General features: G+C 40.0%; 2 protein-coding genes and 1 pseudogene across 3 annotated transcripts; all 3 read right to left on the bottom strand.

Moving 5' to 3' along the window:
• Positions 1 to 161: 161 nt before the first annotated feature.
• LOC113321703 lies at positions 162 to 2,492 on the bottom strand (annotated as a pseudogene).
• Positions 2,493 to 2,604: 112 nt separating this feature from the next.
• On the bottom strand, positions 2,605 to 4,414 carry LOC113321705. Its single transcript, XM_026569610.1, has 3 exons — positions 4,254 to 4,414; positions 4,056 to 4,144; positions 2,605 to 2,984 (listed from the first exon to the last, which is right to left on the bottom strand). Exons 1-3 carry the CDS (start codon positions 4,296 to 4,298, stop codon positions 2,834 to 2,836), a joined length of 285 nt encoding a protein of 94 aa, XP_026425395.1. The 5' UTR covers positions 4,299 to 4,414; the 3' UTR covers positions 2,605 to 2,833.
• A 307-nt stretch (positions 4,415 to 4,721) lies between these two features.
• LOC113321704 (serine--glyoxylate aminotransferase) lies at positions 4,722 to 9,250 on the bottom strand. Of its 2 annotated transcripts, XM_026569609.1 has the most exons (7): positions 9,101 to 9,219; positions 8,801 to 8,870; positions 7,156 to 7,367; positions 6,350 to 6,634; positions 5,839 to 6,205; positions 5,492 to 5,702; positions 4,722 to 5,060 (listed from the first exon to the last, which is right to left on the bottom strand). In XM_026569609.1, the coding sequence occupies exons 3-7, from the start codon at positions 7,358 to 7,360 to the stop codon at positions 4,923 to 4,925; spliced, it is 1,206 nt and encodes a 401-aa protein (XP_026425394.1). In that variant the 5' UTR covers positions 7,361 to 7,367; positions 8,801 to 8,870; positions 9,101 to 9,219; the 3' UTR covers positions 4,722 to 4,922. The 2 variants fall into 2 exon arrangements, with proteins under 2 accessions (XP_026425394.1, XP_026425393.1); XM_026569608.1 differs by lacking the exon at positions 8,801 to 8,870 and having other exon boundaries at positions 9,101 to 9,250.
• Between the last annotated feature and the right edge of the window lie 6,436 nt (positions 9,251 to 15,686).

Here is a 15,686-nt window from a genome sequence, read left to right as displayed (position 1 = left end):
CGTGTCACACAGACATGCCAAGAAGTATGTCCAGATAGACCCAGTAAGAGAGTCATACGTGTCACACAGACATGCCAAGAAGTATGTCCAGATAGACCCAGTAAGAGAGTCACTAAAAGAACCCAATGGTATCATTCTTCAGCAACACAGTAAAGAAAAAGTATCAGCAATTAGGAGATGTTGTCATATAGCTACTACTACCAGTGATCACCACAAGAACATTTCCATCTCTGAAATGATGGAACCGGCAGGAGTCTCTTACGACGATCTCACGACTAACTATCTTCGATATGAGCTTGATTACAGAATGGCAATCCCCGCACACATGAAGATTCTTTATTACCCTTAATGTGCTTCCTTCTGCAGTACTAATTAAGCAAAATCCTATAGCCAGTCTTTCGCTATGATAAGATAACATCACTTCCTTCTGTTCATCCTCTACATCATGCAATGCATAACTTTGATCAGGCACATAACCCATCTCCTTCAATTTTCCATTTAACCATTCAAGCTTTTGGTGTATCTTCTTGATCAATGGATGAGATATATCTCCAGAAAGAAACTCATGCCTTGATCCCCTCATTGTAACCCAACTGCATCCTGGTTGCTTGATGATTCCCTTTTCTTTCATCACTCTCCGTATTCGGGAAGCGTCTTTCCACTTATTAAGTGAAGAATATAAGTTGGATAATAAGGTATAAGGTGCGCTGCAATTGGGTTCTAAATCTAGAGCACACTCTGCAGCTCTTGTGGCGATTTCTGCGTTCGAATGTACTTTGCAAGCACTAAGTAATGTCAACCAGATCAAAGAATTTGGTTCAATCGGCATCTTTCTAATGAATTCCTCCGCCTCTTCCAACTCTGCAGATCGACCTAAGATATCAACCATGCAGGCGTAGTGCTCAAGCTTCAACTGAATGCGGGGATGATTCTTCAATAATTCAAAGAACAACCTTCCTTTTTCTAACAATGTAGAATGACTGCAAGCTGTAAGTAAGCTGACAAATGTGATTTCATCAGGTTGGATGTTTGCTTGTTCCATCTGGTTGAATATCTGGAAGGCCATTTCTGCACGCCCATGTTGTGCACATCCAACAATAACAGAATTCCAGGAAACAATGTTTTTCTCTCTCATTTTGTTGAATATGATCACCCCGTCATCTATGTTTCCGCATTTAGAGTACATGGCAATAAGAGAATTAGCCACAAACACATCAAGACTCAAACCAATTTTCATAGCTTTCGAGTGAATCACCGTTCCTTTATCCAGAGCCTCTAAAACAGAACATGAATTCAGAGCACAAGTGAAAGTACACTGATTGGGCACAACGCCAACATTTATCATATCACGGAACACCGCAAGTGCCTGTTCATGATCAGAACTCAACCCACAGCCTGATACTAGAGCCGTCCAAATTACCACATTGGTACTTGAATTTTCCTGGAAAACCTTGATAGAGTTATTAATTTGCTGGCACCTAGCATAAAATGTTATAAGAGTAGAAGAGATAAAGGGATCCAATACATACCCCAGCTTCAGTATATGGGTATGAAGCTGAATTCCTCTATCTAAAGCCAATGTATTTGCACAGGCAGTTAGGGCAATGGAGAAGGTGCTTGACGTAGGTTCTATCCCAGAACTCCGCATCTCCTGAAAGAGAGCTAAAGCTTTAGCAGTCTGGCCAGTCTGATCAAGTCCACTAATCATCGTAGTCCAAGAAATCACATTTCTATTAGGCATCTTACTGAATAAAGTATATGCATCTTCAACTCTACCATAACTACAATAACTAAAGATCATTGAATTCCATGCAGCTGTATCTTTCCATGGCATCTTACTAAAAAATTCCTCCGCCATTTCGATTTGCCCCAACTTGGAGAAACCACTTATCATGGTGGTCCAAGATACAACAGTTCTATGCGGCATTTCGTCAAAGAGTTTTCGAGCAATTTCCAGATATCCACAATCTATGCATCCTTTCATCATTGAATTCCAGGAAACAACGTCACGAACTGGCATTTTGTAGAACATTTGAAGAGCCTCGTCAATTCTATTGATTTGGCAGTAGCCCGCAATCATCATTGTGTATAAAGAAACATCTGGAGTCCTGATTTCATTGAAAACACGACGAGCTTCGTCTAGTCTTTTATTTTTCAGGTAATAAAAGATGGTGGAATTACGAGACACTGTACCCATCGTTGCATTGCCCCTTGTAGGATTGAATAATCTCTTGGAAAAAATGGTGCTCAAATTAATATATGATGAAGCAGAAGAAGTTTTGATTACTCCAGAAAGGGTGGGAAGTCTGGCCATTGTTTTTCAAAAAAAAAGAACTCACTTCATATGACATGCCTTGTTAAAGGCCTCTTGTCCCACCCACCACTATTGCCAGTTTCATTCAATGGCCAGTTTGGCTCTAGTCGAAGTTACCAATCTCCAGACTCCAGTGGCCAATTTGCTCTAGCGTGCGTTTGAGCATCCAATGGCCAGACTACAGATCATTTTATTCTTGAAACATTAAATAGCAGCTAGTCCTGCCAAGTTTCTGCCTTGCAACTTCTCAAAACTGTACAAAATGGGCTGTCAGGTAATGACGAATAAAAAACAACAGAAAAATCTTACGTCCTATAAAACTACTTTTATTCAATGAATTTTGTATAACAGCAACAATTTTGCAATGATGTTCACCTATATCTCCAAATAATGTTGCTCGCTCGACAAGAACAAGTACTTTATTCCTACTACATTGAATTCGCGACAATTTTTGAAGTATCTAAAATGAAATTTCAAGAACACCAGGAAACTGAAAAGGATGGTACTAAAATATAATTTTTAAAATTTAGGATCTGTAAAGAAGTTGTTGAGGGCAGGCATGATCTCAGGACGACGACCTCGGATGAACTTTCTGAATCCATGTTCGGCATATTTCTCTCCCTCTTCGAAATTTTCAAGAATTCCTGCAGCTCTATTCTCTTTGGTAACTCTGTATATAAAGACAAAACAAGAATCAAAAATCAAATTCGATGGAATGCACATAATACATAGAAACAAACTTTCCAATGTTTTTTTTCTTCCGGTACTGTTGAAATCCAACTTCCATACAACTGCATATTTTAAACTCGATGAATGTTGGCCAACTGATACAAGTCAGATGTCAGACATCAGATGGACTGTGACTGGATGATCCAGAGTAGGACACTCTCAGAGGCTCAAACACAAGGGTTGAATGTAAATTCGCAGTAACCAACCACACAAATCCATATGAACCTAGCAGAAACTAGAAAATCAACAGTTTCACATCTAACTCCGGAATCATTCATAAATCTCCAGTCACCAAATAAACAAGTATCCTGGAATAACAACAGTGCTATTTTTTCCCCATATTTTTCTCTCTACTCTTCCTCAATCATCTACGGAAGTCCTTAAGTGACCCTCAATCTAGAATCCAATAAAGTTTTGGGGAAAAAAAATGCAAAATTACATATTAGATGGGTAAAATCACGACAAAAACCACTGAGGCATTGAGGAGCTGCTAGGGGAATGCAAAATTCAGCTAATACACAAAAACTTGCCGCTAAGATAGAATTTTCACAAGAACTAATAACACCTTACTTTTCTAGATGCATGATTTCAGTATTTTCCGCCAAAGCTAAGACACAAAAGAACCCAATTTTGAGCACATGTGATATGTTAATCTCATCCGTAACAAGGAACAGTCTGACTCAATTCAGAATCTAAAATAGATCCACAATCACCGAATAAGCATCAGCAAATAAACAATAAACAATTCTTAGCACAAATGAATATGACAAATCAACACAAATGGATTCAGAAACAACAGTCTGACTCAGTTCCAAATCTAAAATAGATCCACGGTCACCAAATAAGCATCAGTAAATAAACAACAATAAACAAATACCCTAGATTGCATCAACATGTTCTTTTCATATATATTGGTGGCAAAAACAAAATAACAAAGGATTTCAAATCTCATTCAAACAGGAATCAAACAATCAACGAAAGCGGATAAACAAAAATATTCATTAACGCATACCTAACTTCGGGATTAGTGGTGATGTTTCTGAATAGCTGCATCGATACCAGTCCAACAACAGTAACCATTGGTACCAAAAGTGGGTACACCTAAAAATAAAATCACACAATAATAAAAATCACCCCTAAAAAAATTACGATTCATCTTTATAGATTAAAAGAGTAATAAATATTTTTTTAGGGTTTAAACATATTTTACCTCAGGTCTCACCCATCTCTTCATGAAGTTTGAAGAAGTCGCCATTCTTAATGTTTCAGAGCTGCTAATTTTTTGTTTGATGAAAATCCCTCTCTCTGTCTTCTTCTTAAGCGACTCTAGAATATTTATGACTTTCAAAGCCACCTAGAAAGATCTTTCGGGCTGCTGCTCCGTTTGACTGGAGAAAGATGGGATAGACGGATAGTAAATATTTAGGGTTGGTAAAAAAGTTAGTAAGTTTTATTTTAAACTTCACTAAACGTTTTTACTGGTCAAAGTCAATGGAGAATTGACCGCCGGCTGAGCACTTGGCCTATTTATTTGCGAAACCCACGGTCCCAGCATGCCGGTGCGCTGCACAGGTCTTGATGAGCTTCATTTTCTGGAGACTAAGATGTACAGTAATTGGATAACTGCAGCACATCTGATGAACGCAAGCAAGTACCGGGAAAACCAAACATAGTTGGATATATGCAACAGTGATGAGATTAAATTTAAAGATATTTTAAATACAGGATTAATGGATGAAAGAGTAATGAGTTCTTGTACTACTAAGTAAGCCTCAAAAGAGTGCGAATACAGGAGATTATCATGTCTTCTTTTATACAAGTACTCCAAGCAAATCAGAAGAGGGAGAACAGTAGTTACACATGGATAATGAATGATTCATTAAATCCTAGATTCAATCATCGGAATGGTGTTCTGGAAAAACGCACAAGCCGCAGCCACTCCACTTCCTAGCTTAACTGGGTATCCCACATCTTTCAGAATCATCTCCACTCCAGCTAAACAACCCAGAAGTTGGAGCTGCAAATAATCAAGCACCCAAAAACTTAATGAGATAATGTTAAAGAAGTGCAGTATATAAAAATGGAACCAGATAACATAGCTGAAACTCGAATTTAACGATCTCACTGAATTTCGAGCAAGAACATATTAACCAATAAGAGTTCACTATCATCCAAGGGACAAACCATTTCACTTGATTAGCTTTATCAATATAACGGAAGTATGCAACATTTTTCAAGAGTAAACGTAAGGGGAGGAATCATATTCGGTTATCCACAGAGCCGTACGCAAAACATGCTTTCTTAACCCCTATATCAACTATCTAACAAGAAATAAGTAATTCGATCATGTAGGATATGTTTGAGCAATATATGCTAGAATGTTCAATATCATGCTCTAGAAGAATATTTCAAGTATTGGTAATGAAAAGCAAGAAAAACAATTCATACCTCATTCAGGTTCCCAAGATGACCTATCCTGAAAACTTTTCCAGCCACTTTATTCAAACCCAGACCTAAGCTTAGATTGTATCTCTGCCATCCCCTTCTAACTATTTCAGCACTGTCAATGTAAGGTGGAACAACAACTGCAGTCACAGTGTCGCTCAACCACTCCTCTTTCTGTGTGCAGTTTTTCAAACCCCAGGCTTCAACAGCAAGCCTGCAAGTTAAATTTATAATGATATGAAGACTTGAAAGTAAAAAGGTACCAGAAAACACATTCCGAGAAAACAATATGGATGAGCCTAAGCTTAGAAGAAAAGATGAAAGGAAAACCAGAGAAGCAAGTTGTCTACCTAGTTGCTTTGGCCAAGCGGCTGTGCCTAGCAATGACATTGTCAAGTCCTTCCTCAAATAGGAGATCAAGGGCAGCTCTGAGGCCGTATAAAAGCTGGATTGAAGGAGTGTACGGCCAATAAGTTCCCATTTTGTAGAACTTCAAGTAGTCTTTCCAGTCAAAGAACACTCTCACTGATTTGGCAGTCTTGGATGCTTCCAGTGCTTTAGGGCTTGCACACACAATACCCATCCCAGTAGGTAGAGAAAGAGCTTTTTGTGAACCAGTTAAAGCTACATCGATTCCCCATTCATCCATACGGAAATCAAGAGCACATATGGAAGACACTCCATCCACGAGAAACAATGCAGGATGGTTGTAGTGATCTGAGATACCACATATTCAACATGAGAAAATCGGGTAAAATCCTAAGAAAAGTAGTGCTTTGTGTTATCGGACTCTTAAAATTTTGGTATTATACTGACTGGAGTAAATTTAAAAAACTGGACAATAGAAGTTTTAAGTCTTACCAAGTAATTTCCTTACAGCAGCCAAATTATTAGTAACTCCAGTTGCAGTTTCATTATGAACCATGCAAACAGCTTTGATGGTATGAGCAGTGTCTTCAGCTAACTTGGATGCTAGGACTTCAAGATCAGCACCACGGCCCCACTCACTCTCTACAACATCAACATTGAATCCAAGGCGTTGCTGCTGATCAATCCATAGAAGACTGAATTGCCCGATGAGGAAAGAAATTGTTCGGTCACCAGGAGACAAAGTATTTGTAAGTGCACTTTCCCAAGCACCAGTACCTGAAGTGAAACGGAACTTGTGTATCTTAAAAATTGATTTATTGATAATATGATAAGAAATGTCACAGAAGAGTTGAGAGAACTTGAAGAATGAAAGATATAATGAGAGTAACTTAAAACAAGTACATAAACTTAGTAATACTAAATCGAATACTCTGCAAAGTTAGGTTCATATAGAGAGCTAAACTGAGCACACAATCTTAGTACTACTAGATCGAATACTCTGCAAATTTACAACGAATGAGTGAGTACATGACTAAATTTTGTTTGCAGCAATGTGGGATTCCATACAACAGTAACAAGAAACAGGGATTATTTTGAAGATTGGCAGGCATTATATTTCTGTAACTATGCAAAATCAACTTTTGTTCTGTTTTTCATACCGACGAATGTTCATTATACCAAGATGACATATTATGGTATCAAATTTCAAATAAAACATGTATTACCTAAACATTATTTTCATAGATAAAGAACACACATACTAGATTAAATCCATTGACTGGTAATCGAAAGGATACCTGTTGTGGGGATCAAAAATGGGGTTCCAGAAGTTGACTTGAAAATCTTCTTAACATCTTCAAGAAGAGTTTTAGTCATAGCAGGAATTGCAGGGGAACGGTAATCTTCATTGTTTCTGCTCATGGCACGGAGGACTGATTCTGGAATATTGACAGGTCCAGGAACAAAGAGATGGTTCCTCCCAGGTGCATTAACGTAATCCATATTGTACCTGCACAAAATAGACAGCACCAAACCAATAAAACATCATTCATTGTGAGCTACTTGTCATCTAGGCACAAAGATTACTCAAACAGGAGATAAATGAGATTGTCAGAGGGACATTTTGGTTGGGTGTTGTACTCAGAAACTCTGAATGATTTTTATTCTCGCTAATCGTGAGACAAAAAATAGTCACCACAATGGGGTCACTCATCGAGTACTAAATTGAGTGACGTCTAATAGTTAAAATCCATACGAATCCATGACCATCTAGCAGAGAACAAAAAAGCTAGTATTTCTTTTTTTGTTAGTCTCACAATGCTTGAGCTAGGAAACTCAAATCACTTTCAGGCGGGGTTGGGGGCTCTAAAGGTCATCCACTTTTGTGGAAGAAGGAAGACTTAGACATAGGCACACATACTACATGTACATGCCAATCAACCAAACCACGCCGTTCAACCGAAACCGATTAAAAACACAGTGAATGGATGACGATTGTAGTAATTTGTCTTCTTTGAGTTGATGACGACGAAGAACACGATTTTAACAAAAAAAATAGAATATGATGAAAGTAGTCTTGCATGGTTCGACTCTTGTATGTGGAGTGTTTGGTTTTGAAAGAGTAAGAGAATTATCTTAGAAAAAAAAAACAGTAAGTTTTTTGGGATAAGTTGTATACCTGGTATTTTCAGGCATGTCAGCCAGAAATATAAGTCATAATACAACAAAAATTTGAATTCAATATTGTACACACTAGTTTGAGACCTAACCAAAGGAAAAGAAGGCTCACTGTAACTAACAATTTCTACATCTTCATCAACTCAACCAACTGTGGGAATCATTTCAGCTAGACAACGTGAGCATCCAGTTTTGTCCTTTTCATATACTATTAAAAAAAATCTTTGGAGTTATAGATTTTTTTTTTTTAGCACAGTTGCAGTTTGGAATCTACCATTGTACCTAATAAGATGAGATTAAGTAGGCAGTGACTCGGTGAGTGACATGTAAAAGATGTTTATGTTATCCTGCTCACCAAATGAATATAAATTGTTTAGTGGGTTCTTCTCCGGGTCAACATCTGGTGCTAGTTTTGGAAACACTGCCAATAGCTTGCTACTTTCAATGGCCTCAACCAAAATTATACCACTATCTTATCTTTAAGGAACTTGACTGTGGTCCCCACCAAATGCCAAAGGATGAGTTGCTTGGGTGACTCTCTCTACTTATGCAGTACACACTCCATACCTAGCTTTCATTTCCATCAAAAGAAAAGAAAAAAGAACTTTGATAACTCTGTCTACTTATTATATGCACACATGTGACTCAGAGTACCACTGGTCTTATCAATTCAGATGGGGATGTATCATAGATGCATATACGCAAGTGCACAAATGATCCAGAGAGTTCAGACTCCAACAATAGCAAAAAACACCAGATACTTACCCGAAAACAAATTTAAAGACGAGATTCGTTTTGAAACAGTGAGCCTTTATCAACAAAATCCAGCCACTAACTACACTCAGTATCTCAGAGAGATTACTCAAATAGACAAACACGATGATAATCAAATGAATTTAGTGAACAAAAAAATGAACAAAATATTTTAAAATTTCCAAAACTAAGTGCTAGAATTACATGCAAAATTAGCCGAGTATTAGTTTTCTATTTTCTTCATCTTTTTATGTTAGTAACCCACAAAAAGATAAACGAGCCATGGAAATGAAACAAAGATATTGATTGTACCTCTTTGAAGCTTTTCGTTGCAAGAATGGTTTCTGGAGAACTACTTCAGACTCTCACTCTCTCTCTCTCTCTCCCAGTCCAACTTTAAGGGATAAACAATGGGAGGAAGGAAATATGTGTGTAATAAGCAGCATTAGAAGAAAAAAACATATATTTATATATAGACAGACCCAAAATAAGTGGAAGATGAGAGGATCAAGATGCTGCTGATAGATCACAGAGCTTCCACGTGGAAGATTACAGTGTACCCAACTCTAGATCATGCGGCATGAAATCATTTGGATTATTGTGGAAAATATTAAAATACGTACTATAACATAGTGCAATTCATATAATTTCTATTTAAAAATACGTTTGAGATGGAGATGAGGATGAGCAAAGGACAAGGACAAAGAGAGAAAGCGAGAGAGATGAAGTGATAACGGGTTTGTAACCACAGCCTCTCCTTGTAGTTGTGAGCCAATAACCACACACTTGCTTTGTTCATACATGACTAGTGTGTTTTTGGAGCATGGGGCGACACCGTGTTCTTTTTCCGACTTGATATCACCGTCAGTCTATCGACTTTACTAACCTAGTATAATGGACTCACCTAGTGTTTTGGAGCACCCGACTGCGCGATAATTCTGGTGGGTCTATAGGTGTGAGGTTTGAAAACTGCGGACAATATATGAGCTCGATTTTCAATTCTTCAGGAAGTCCATAAGACTAAGATTTAAGACCCAATTTTTCTTGGAATGAGCAAGTACCAACTTATTAACACGAAAAAGCACGGGATTTCTTCTCCCTAGTTGGTATTTTGGTTTCGACCAATCTTAACAACCGTATAAAAGAAAGAAGAGAAAAGGTCCATCCAACATTATAAAAAATTTAACCTATTGCAAATACCCAATGGTTATGGCATAAACCCCTAATAGTATCGCAATAACCTATGTAGCAAGAAGTCTATTGTTGCACCCATTCTTTATTGCTGCAGCAAGAGATTATACTTTTTCTGTCACACTCTTTTCATATTGTTGCTACAGTTGTGCGGCGAGAGTTTCATTTTGCAGCAGTAAATTATAGCTTTTAGCTGCAGCTGAAAAGTACTGTGACTAGAAATTTGCTTTTACAACACCTATATTGAAGGTGTGATAATATATAGTGTAGCATTAGGTAGATTTTCTTGTAGTGCAAGCATGGGTAGGAACATATAACAGAATGTTCCTCTTATTAAGATGAAAATGATTACTAACAAAAACACAGAACAACTGACAAGGAACATATATGCACTCCGTACAGACATTCACAACCATATAGAGAGACTCACCACCAGAATACAGACACATGGCTATATGCTGACACAGACTGACAGTTACAGTTATATAGCAGAAATGGATAAGTGAACATGAGTGTAAGCCATTACTCACCCTCAAACTGAACAAGTTGAAAGTCTGATAGATTGTAAACTTTCAGTTTGTCTTTGAGCATCTGAAACCTTAGAGCATGAAGTTCTTTAGTAAAATTATCAGTCAACTGAGTAATGGTGGGGATGTAAGAAACACTAAGTGTCTTGGTCTGAACAAGTTCTCTCACGAAGTAAATTAAATTCATATGCTTCATTTTGCTATGAAAGACATGGTTGGAAGCAAGAGCCAAATTACTAGTGTTGTCACAGTATATAGAAGAAGGAGCTGGTAAAAAAATGTACAAATCTTGAAGAAGTTAACACAGCCACCACTTCAATAGTTTTTTGAGCAAGAGCACAATAATCTACTTCAGTGACCTTGTAACAGCGGACTGCTTCTTAGCATACCAAGAAATAGGATTATTATATATATATATATATATATATAAACCACTAGTGGAACGTCTATCATCTGGAGACCCTGCCCAATCTGCATTAGTGAATCCTTTTAAGGTACTCAATCCCTTGAAGAAGAATAATCCATGACCTATGGTACTTCACATATCTGAGAATCCTCTTAGCTGTAATCATATGAGCAGTTGTAGGTTGATGCATGAACCGACACACTTGATTAACAACAAAACTTACTTCAGGCTTTGTTCAAGTAAGATATTGGACAATATATACAAGACACCCGTATTCTGTGGGATTGTCTATAATATTACTATCATGAGCACTAAACTTAGAAGTTGTAGAAGTAGGAGTTGACAACACTTGGCGCCTACTATGTGAGTCTTGTCATGAAGATCTTGTGCATATTTTCTTTGACACATAAATAGACCACTTGCATTTCTTTTGATTTCAAGTCTTAGAAAGTAATGAAGCCGACCCAGATTCTAGAGAGGAAAAGAATTGCTCAGAATATCAATAAGTTCAACACAATAAGCATCAAAATTTCATGTAAATACAATGTCATCCATATAGACTAGAAATTGAGAAACTCAATATGTTCACATGAAATTTATCCAGACTGGTGCATGTAGCAAACAATCCCAGACTAAGCAATTGATCCTCCATGAATTAGTAGGTGCAAAGTCCTACCCAAAATCAGAAAGCAAAGAATAAAGGAGCTGTGGAGTAGGAGCAACAATGAGAGGAAGCGTGTCCATGCCATAGGCCAGCCGGCGCCACTTGGCCACGCCCCATGCTACCCAACCGGCCCTTACTCCTTTGTCGACCAATCAGGTCGTTTTAAACCTTCCACACTCCCACGAGTTGTGGCTGGGCCCATACTTGTCGGCCCTATTCCCCATCGACCAATCAGGTCGCATTAAACCTACCACGCGCACCAGAAGTGTGGCCACACTCGTTGAACGCCCAGTAGAAAAGAATCAGCAATCCAATTTCATCACACGTGAAGATCAGGAACGACTTCTCCAAAATCGAGGCAAAGAAAATCAGCAACCCTCATGAGTTCACAGAGACCCTCTTCCCGTCAGGAGCTGCATGATTTCTGAGGACTTCGCCCACAAAATCGTGCAGTCTATGATGAAACATTTATGTGAGATTATGTATTTCTCCAAGGCGAAGCGTCAAGACATATTTGCAGCCCTCAACCGCACTGCATCAGGAAAGCAGCTGTTTCCAGCCAGGGAAGCCATTCACAAACCCCAACCTCTCCTGGAAAGCATGATTCATAGATGAAACTGGGGACTCCTAATCACTGTTCACTTGAAAGATGTCGAGTTTGACAGCACGCTGATTGACGCGGACTCCGACTTCAACATTGTAACCGTCAAGGCTCTGAGAGTTGCAAGGGAAAATCAAACAGAAGAAGCGTATTCTTTCCCATGAGGAGAAAAACACGACTTGCCGACCAGCACTATTTGTGCCGTCTTCCCATATGCCATATCGTATCAAGTCATTTTTTGAAGTCAATGGTTAATAGCGCCCTCACTGGAATTTTCTCCAGGAGCCGCTTCAACGTTCTCTCCAGAAGTTTCCCCGCTTCAACGTTCTCCAGCAGCGGCTCCGCTTCAACGTTCTCTCTAGCAGCCGCTACGCTTCAGAGTTCTCTCCTCCTCCAGGATCCGAAGCCGGAGCTTCAGCGTTTTTCTCCATAAGCTTCAACGTCCTCTCCAAGAGCCGAAGCCGCTCCAACACCTCCTTCCTGCCAAGGATCGTGCCGTAGCCGCCACTTCTTCCTACCAAAGATCGTTCCGTAGCCGCCACACTCCTTCCTTCCAAGGTTCGTGCCCGTAACCACCACACTACTCCCTGTCAAGGATCCTGATGTAGCCAGCCAAGGTTCATAGTTGTGGCCACCTTTTGTTTCATCCCATCAAATACCTGGGGACTTTTGTCCGTCTATCAACCCGTCGTCATCCTGATGTCATCACTAATGCCTGATGCTGCTCACTCATGGGGGAGCCTAAAATACCCAAAGCCCAATCATGCGCGAAGGACATGCCTAGCGGAGACAAAGCTAAGTAATTATCCTTAAACTAAATGTTTTATATCTACTAGGCATATTCAATAAATTTTAAATATCTTAGTGTTGAGACTTGCAAATTCCTCAACACTCACCACTGTGTTGCCAAGCATACTTGCCTCAACACATCCTTCCTCTTAGTGTTGAGACGTGAAAATTCCTCAACACTCATCACTGTGTTTCCAGGAATTCTACCTCCACACATCCTTTCTCTTAGTGTTGAGACGTGCAAATTCCTCAATACTCACCACTGTGTTTCCAGACATACTGCCTCAACACATCCTTCCTCTTAGTGTTGAGACACGCAAATTCCTCAACACTCACCACTGTGTTGCCAGGCATACTGCCTTAACACATCCTTCCTCTTAGTGTTGAGCCGTGCAAATTCCTCAACACTCACCACTGTGTTTCCAGGCATACTGCCTCAACACATCCTTCCTTTTAGTGTTGAGACGCGCAAATTCCTCAACACTCACCACTGTGTTTCCAGGCATTCTGACTCAACACATCCTTTCTCTTAGTGTTGAGACGTGCAAATTCCTCAACACTCACTACTGTGTTGCTAGGCATGCTTCCTCAACACATTCTTCCTCTTAGTGTTGAGATGTGCAAATTCCTCAACACTCACCACTGTGTTTCCAGGCATGCTTCCTCAACACATCCTTCCTCTTAGTATTGAGATGTGCAAATTCCTCAACATTCACCACTGTGTTGCCAGGCATGCTGCCAACACATCCTTCCTCTTAGTGTTGAGACGTGCAAATTCCTCAGCACTCACCACTGTGTTGCCAGGCATGCTGCCTCAACACATCCTTCCACTTAGTGTTGAGACGCGCAAATTCCTCAACACTCACCACTGTGTTGCCAGTCATTATGACTCAACACATCCTTCCTCTTAGTGTTGAGACGCGCACATTTCTCAACACTCACCACTGTGTTTCCAGGCATTCTGCCTCAACACATCCTTCCTCTTAGTGTTGAGACGTGCAAATTACTCAACACTCACCACTGTGTTGTCAGGCATACTTCCACAACACATCCTTCCTCTTAGTGTTGAGACGCGCCAATTCCTCAACACTCACCACTGTGTTTCCAGACATACTGCCTCAACACATCCTTCCTCTTAGTGTTGAGACGCGCAAATTCCACAACACCCAGCACTGTGTTGCCATGCATACTACCTCAACACATCCTTCCTCTTAGTGTTGAGACGTGCAAATTCCTCAACACTCACCACTGTGTTGCCAGGCATACTGCCTCAGCACATCCTTCCTCTTAGTGTTGAGACGCGCAAGTTCCTCAACACTCACCACTGTGTTTCCAAGCATTCTACCTAAACACATCCTTTCTCTTAGTGTTGAGACGTGCAAATTCCTCAACACTCACTACTGTGTTGCTAGGCATGCTTCCTCAACACATTCTTCCTCTTAGTGTTGAGACGTGCAAATTCCTCAACACTAACCACTGTGTTGCCAGGCATACTGCCTCAACACATCCTTCCTCTTAGTGTTGAGACACGCAAATTCCTCAACACTCACCACTGTGTTTCCAGGTATTCTTCCTCAACACATTCTTTCTCTTAGTGTTGAGACGTTAAAATTCCTCAACACTCACTACTGTGTTGCTAAGCATGCTTCCTCAACACATTCTTCCTCTTAGTGTTGAGACGTGCAGATTCCTCAACACTCATTACTGTGTTTCCAGACATTCTGCCTCAACACATCCATCCTCTTAGTGTTGAGACGTGCAAATTCCTCAACACTCACTATTGTGTTGCCAAGCATACTGCCTCAACAAACCCTCCTCTTGGTGTTGAGACGTGCAAATTCCTCAACACCATTATTGTGTTTCCAGGCATGCTTCCTAAACACATCCTTCCTCTTAGTGTTGAGACACTCAAATTCCTCAACACTCACCACTGTGTTGCCAGGCATACTGCCTTAACACATCCTTCCTCTTAGTGTTGAGTCGTGCAAATTCCTCAGCACTCACCACTGTGTTGCCAGGCATGCTGCCTCAACACATCCTTCCACTTAGTGTTGAGACGCGCAAATTCATCAACACTCACCACTGTGTTTCCAGGCATTCTGCCTCAACACATCCTTTCTCTTAGTGTTGAGACGTGCAAATTCCTCAACACTCACTACTGTGTTGCTAGGCATGCTTCCTCAACACATTCTTCCTCTTAGTGTTGAGATGTGCAAATTCCTCAACACTCACCACTGTGTTGCCAGGCATGCTTCCTCAACACATCCTTCCTCTTAGTATTGAGATGTGCAAATTCCTCAACATTCACCACTGTGTTGCCAGGCATGCTGCCAACACATCCTTCCTCTTAGTGTTGAGTCGTGCAAATTCCTCAGCACTCACCACTGTGTTTCCAGGCATACTGCCTCAACACATCCTTCCTTTTAGTGTTGAGACGCGCAAATTCCTCAACACTCACCACTGTGTTGCCAGGCATTATGACTCAACACATCCTTCCTCTTAGTGTTGAGACGCGCACATTTCTCAACACTCACCACTGTGTTTCCAGGCATTCTGCCTCAACACATCCTTCCTCTTAGTGTTGAGACGTGCAAATTACTCAACACTCACCACTGTGTTGTTAGGCGTACTTCCACAACACATCCTTCCTCTTAGTGTTGAGACGCACCAATTCCTCAACACTCACCACTGTGTTTCCAGACATACTGCCTCAAGACATC

The sequence above is a fragment of the Papaver somniferum genome, chromosome 11 (assembly GCF_003573695.1).
Source record: "Papaver somniferum cultivar HN1 chromosome 11, ASM357369v1, whole genome shotgun sequence".
In the NCBI taxonomy this organism is placed as follows: Eukaryota; Viridiplantae; Streptophyta; class Magnoliopsida; order Ranunculales; family Papaveraceae; genus Papaver; species Papaver somniferum.
Note: the sequence above shows the minus strand (reverse complement) of the source record. Positions and strands in the feature narration are given on the sequence as shown.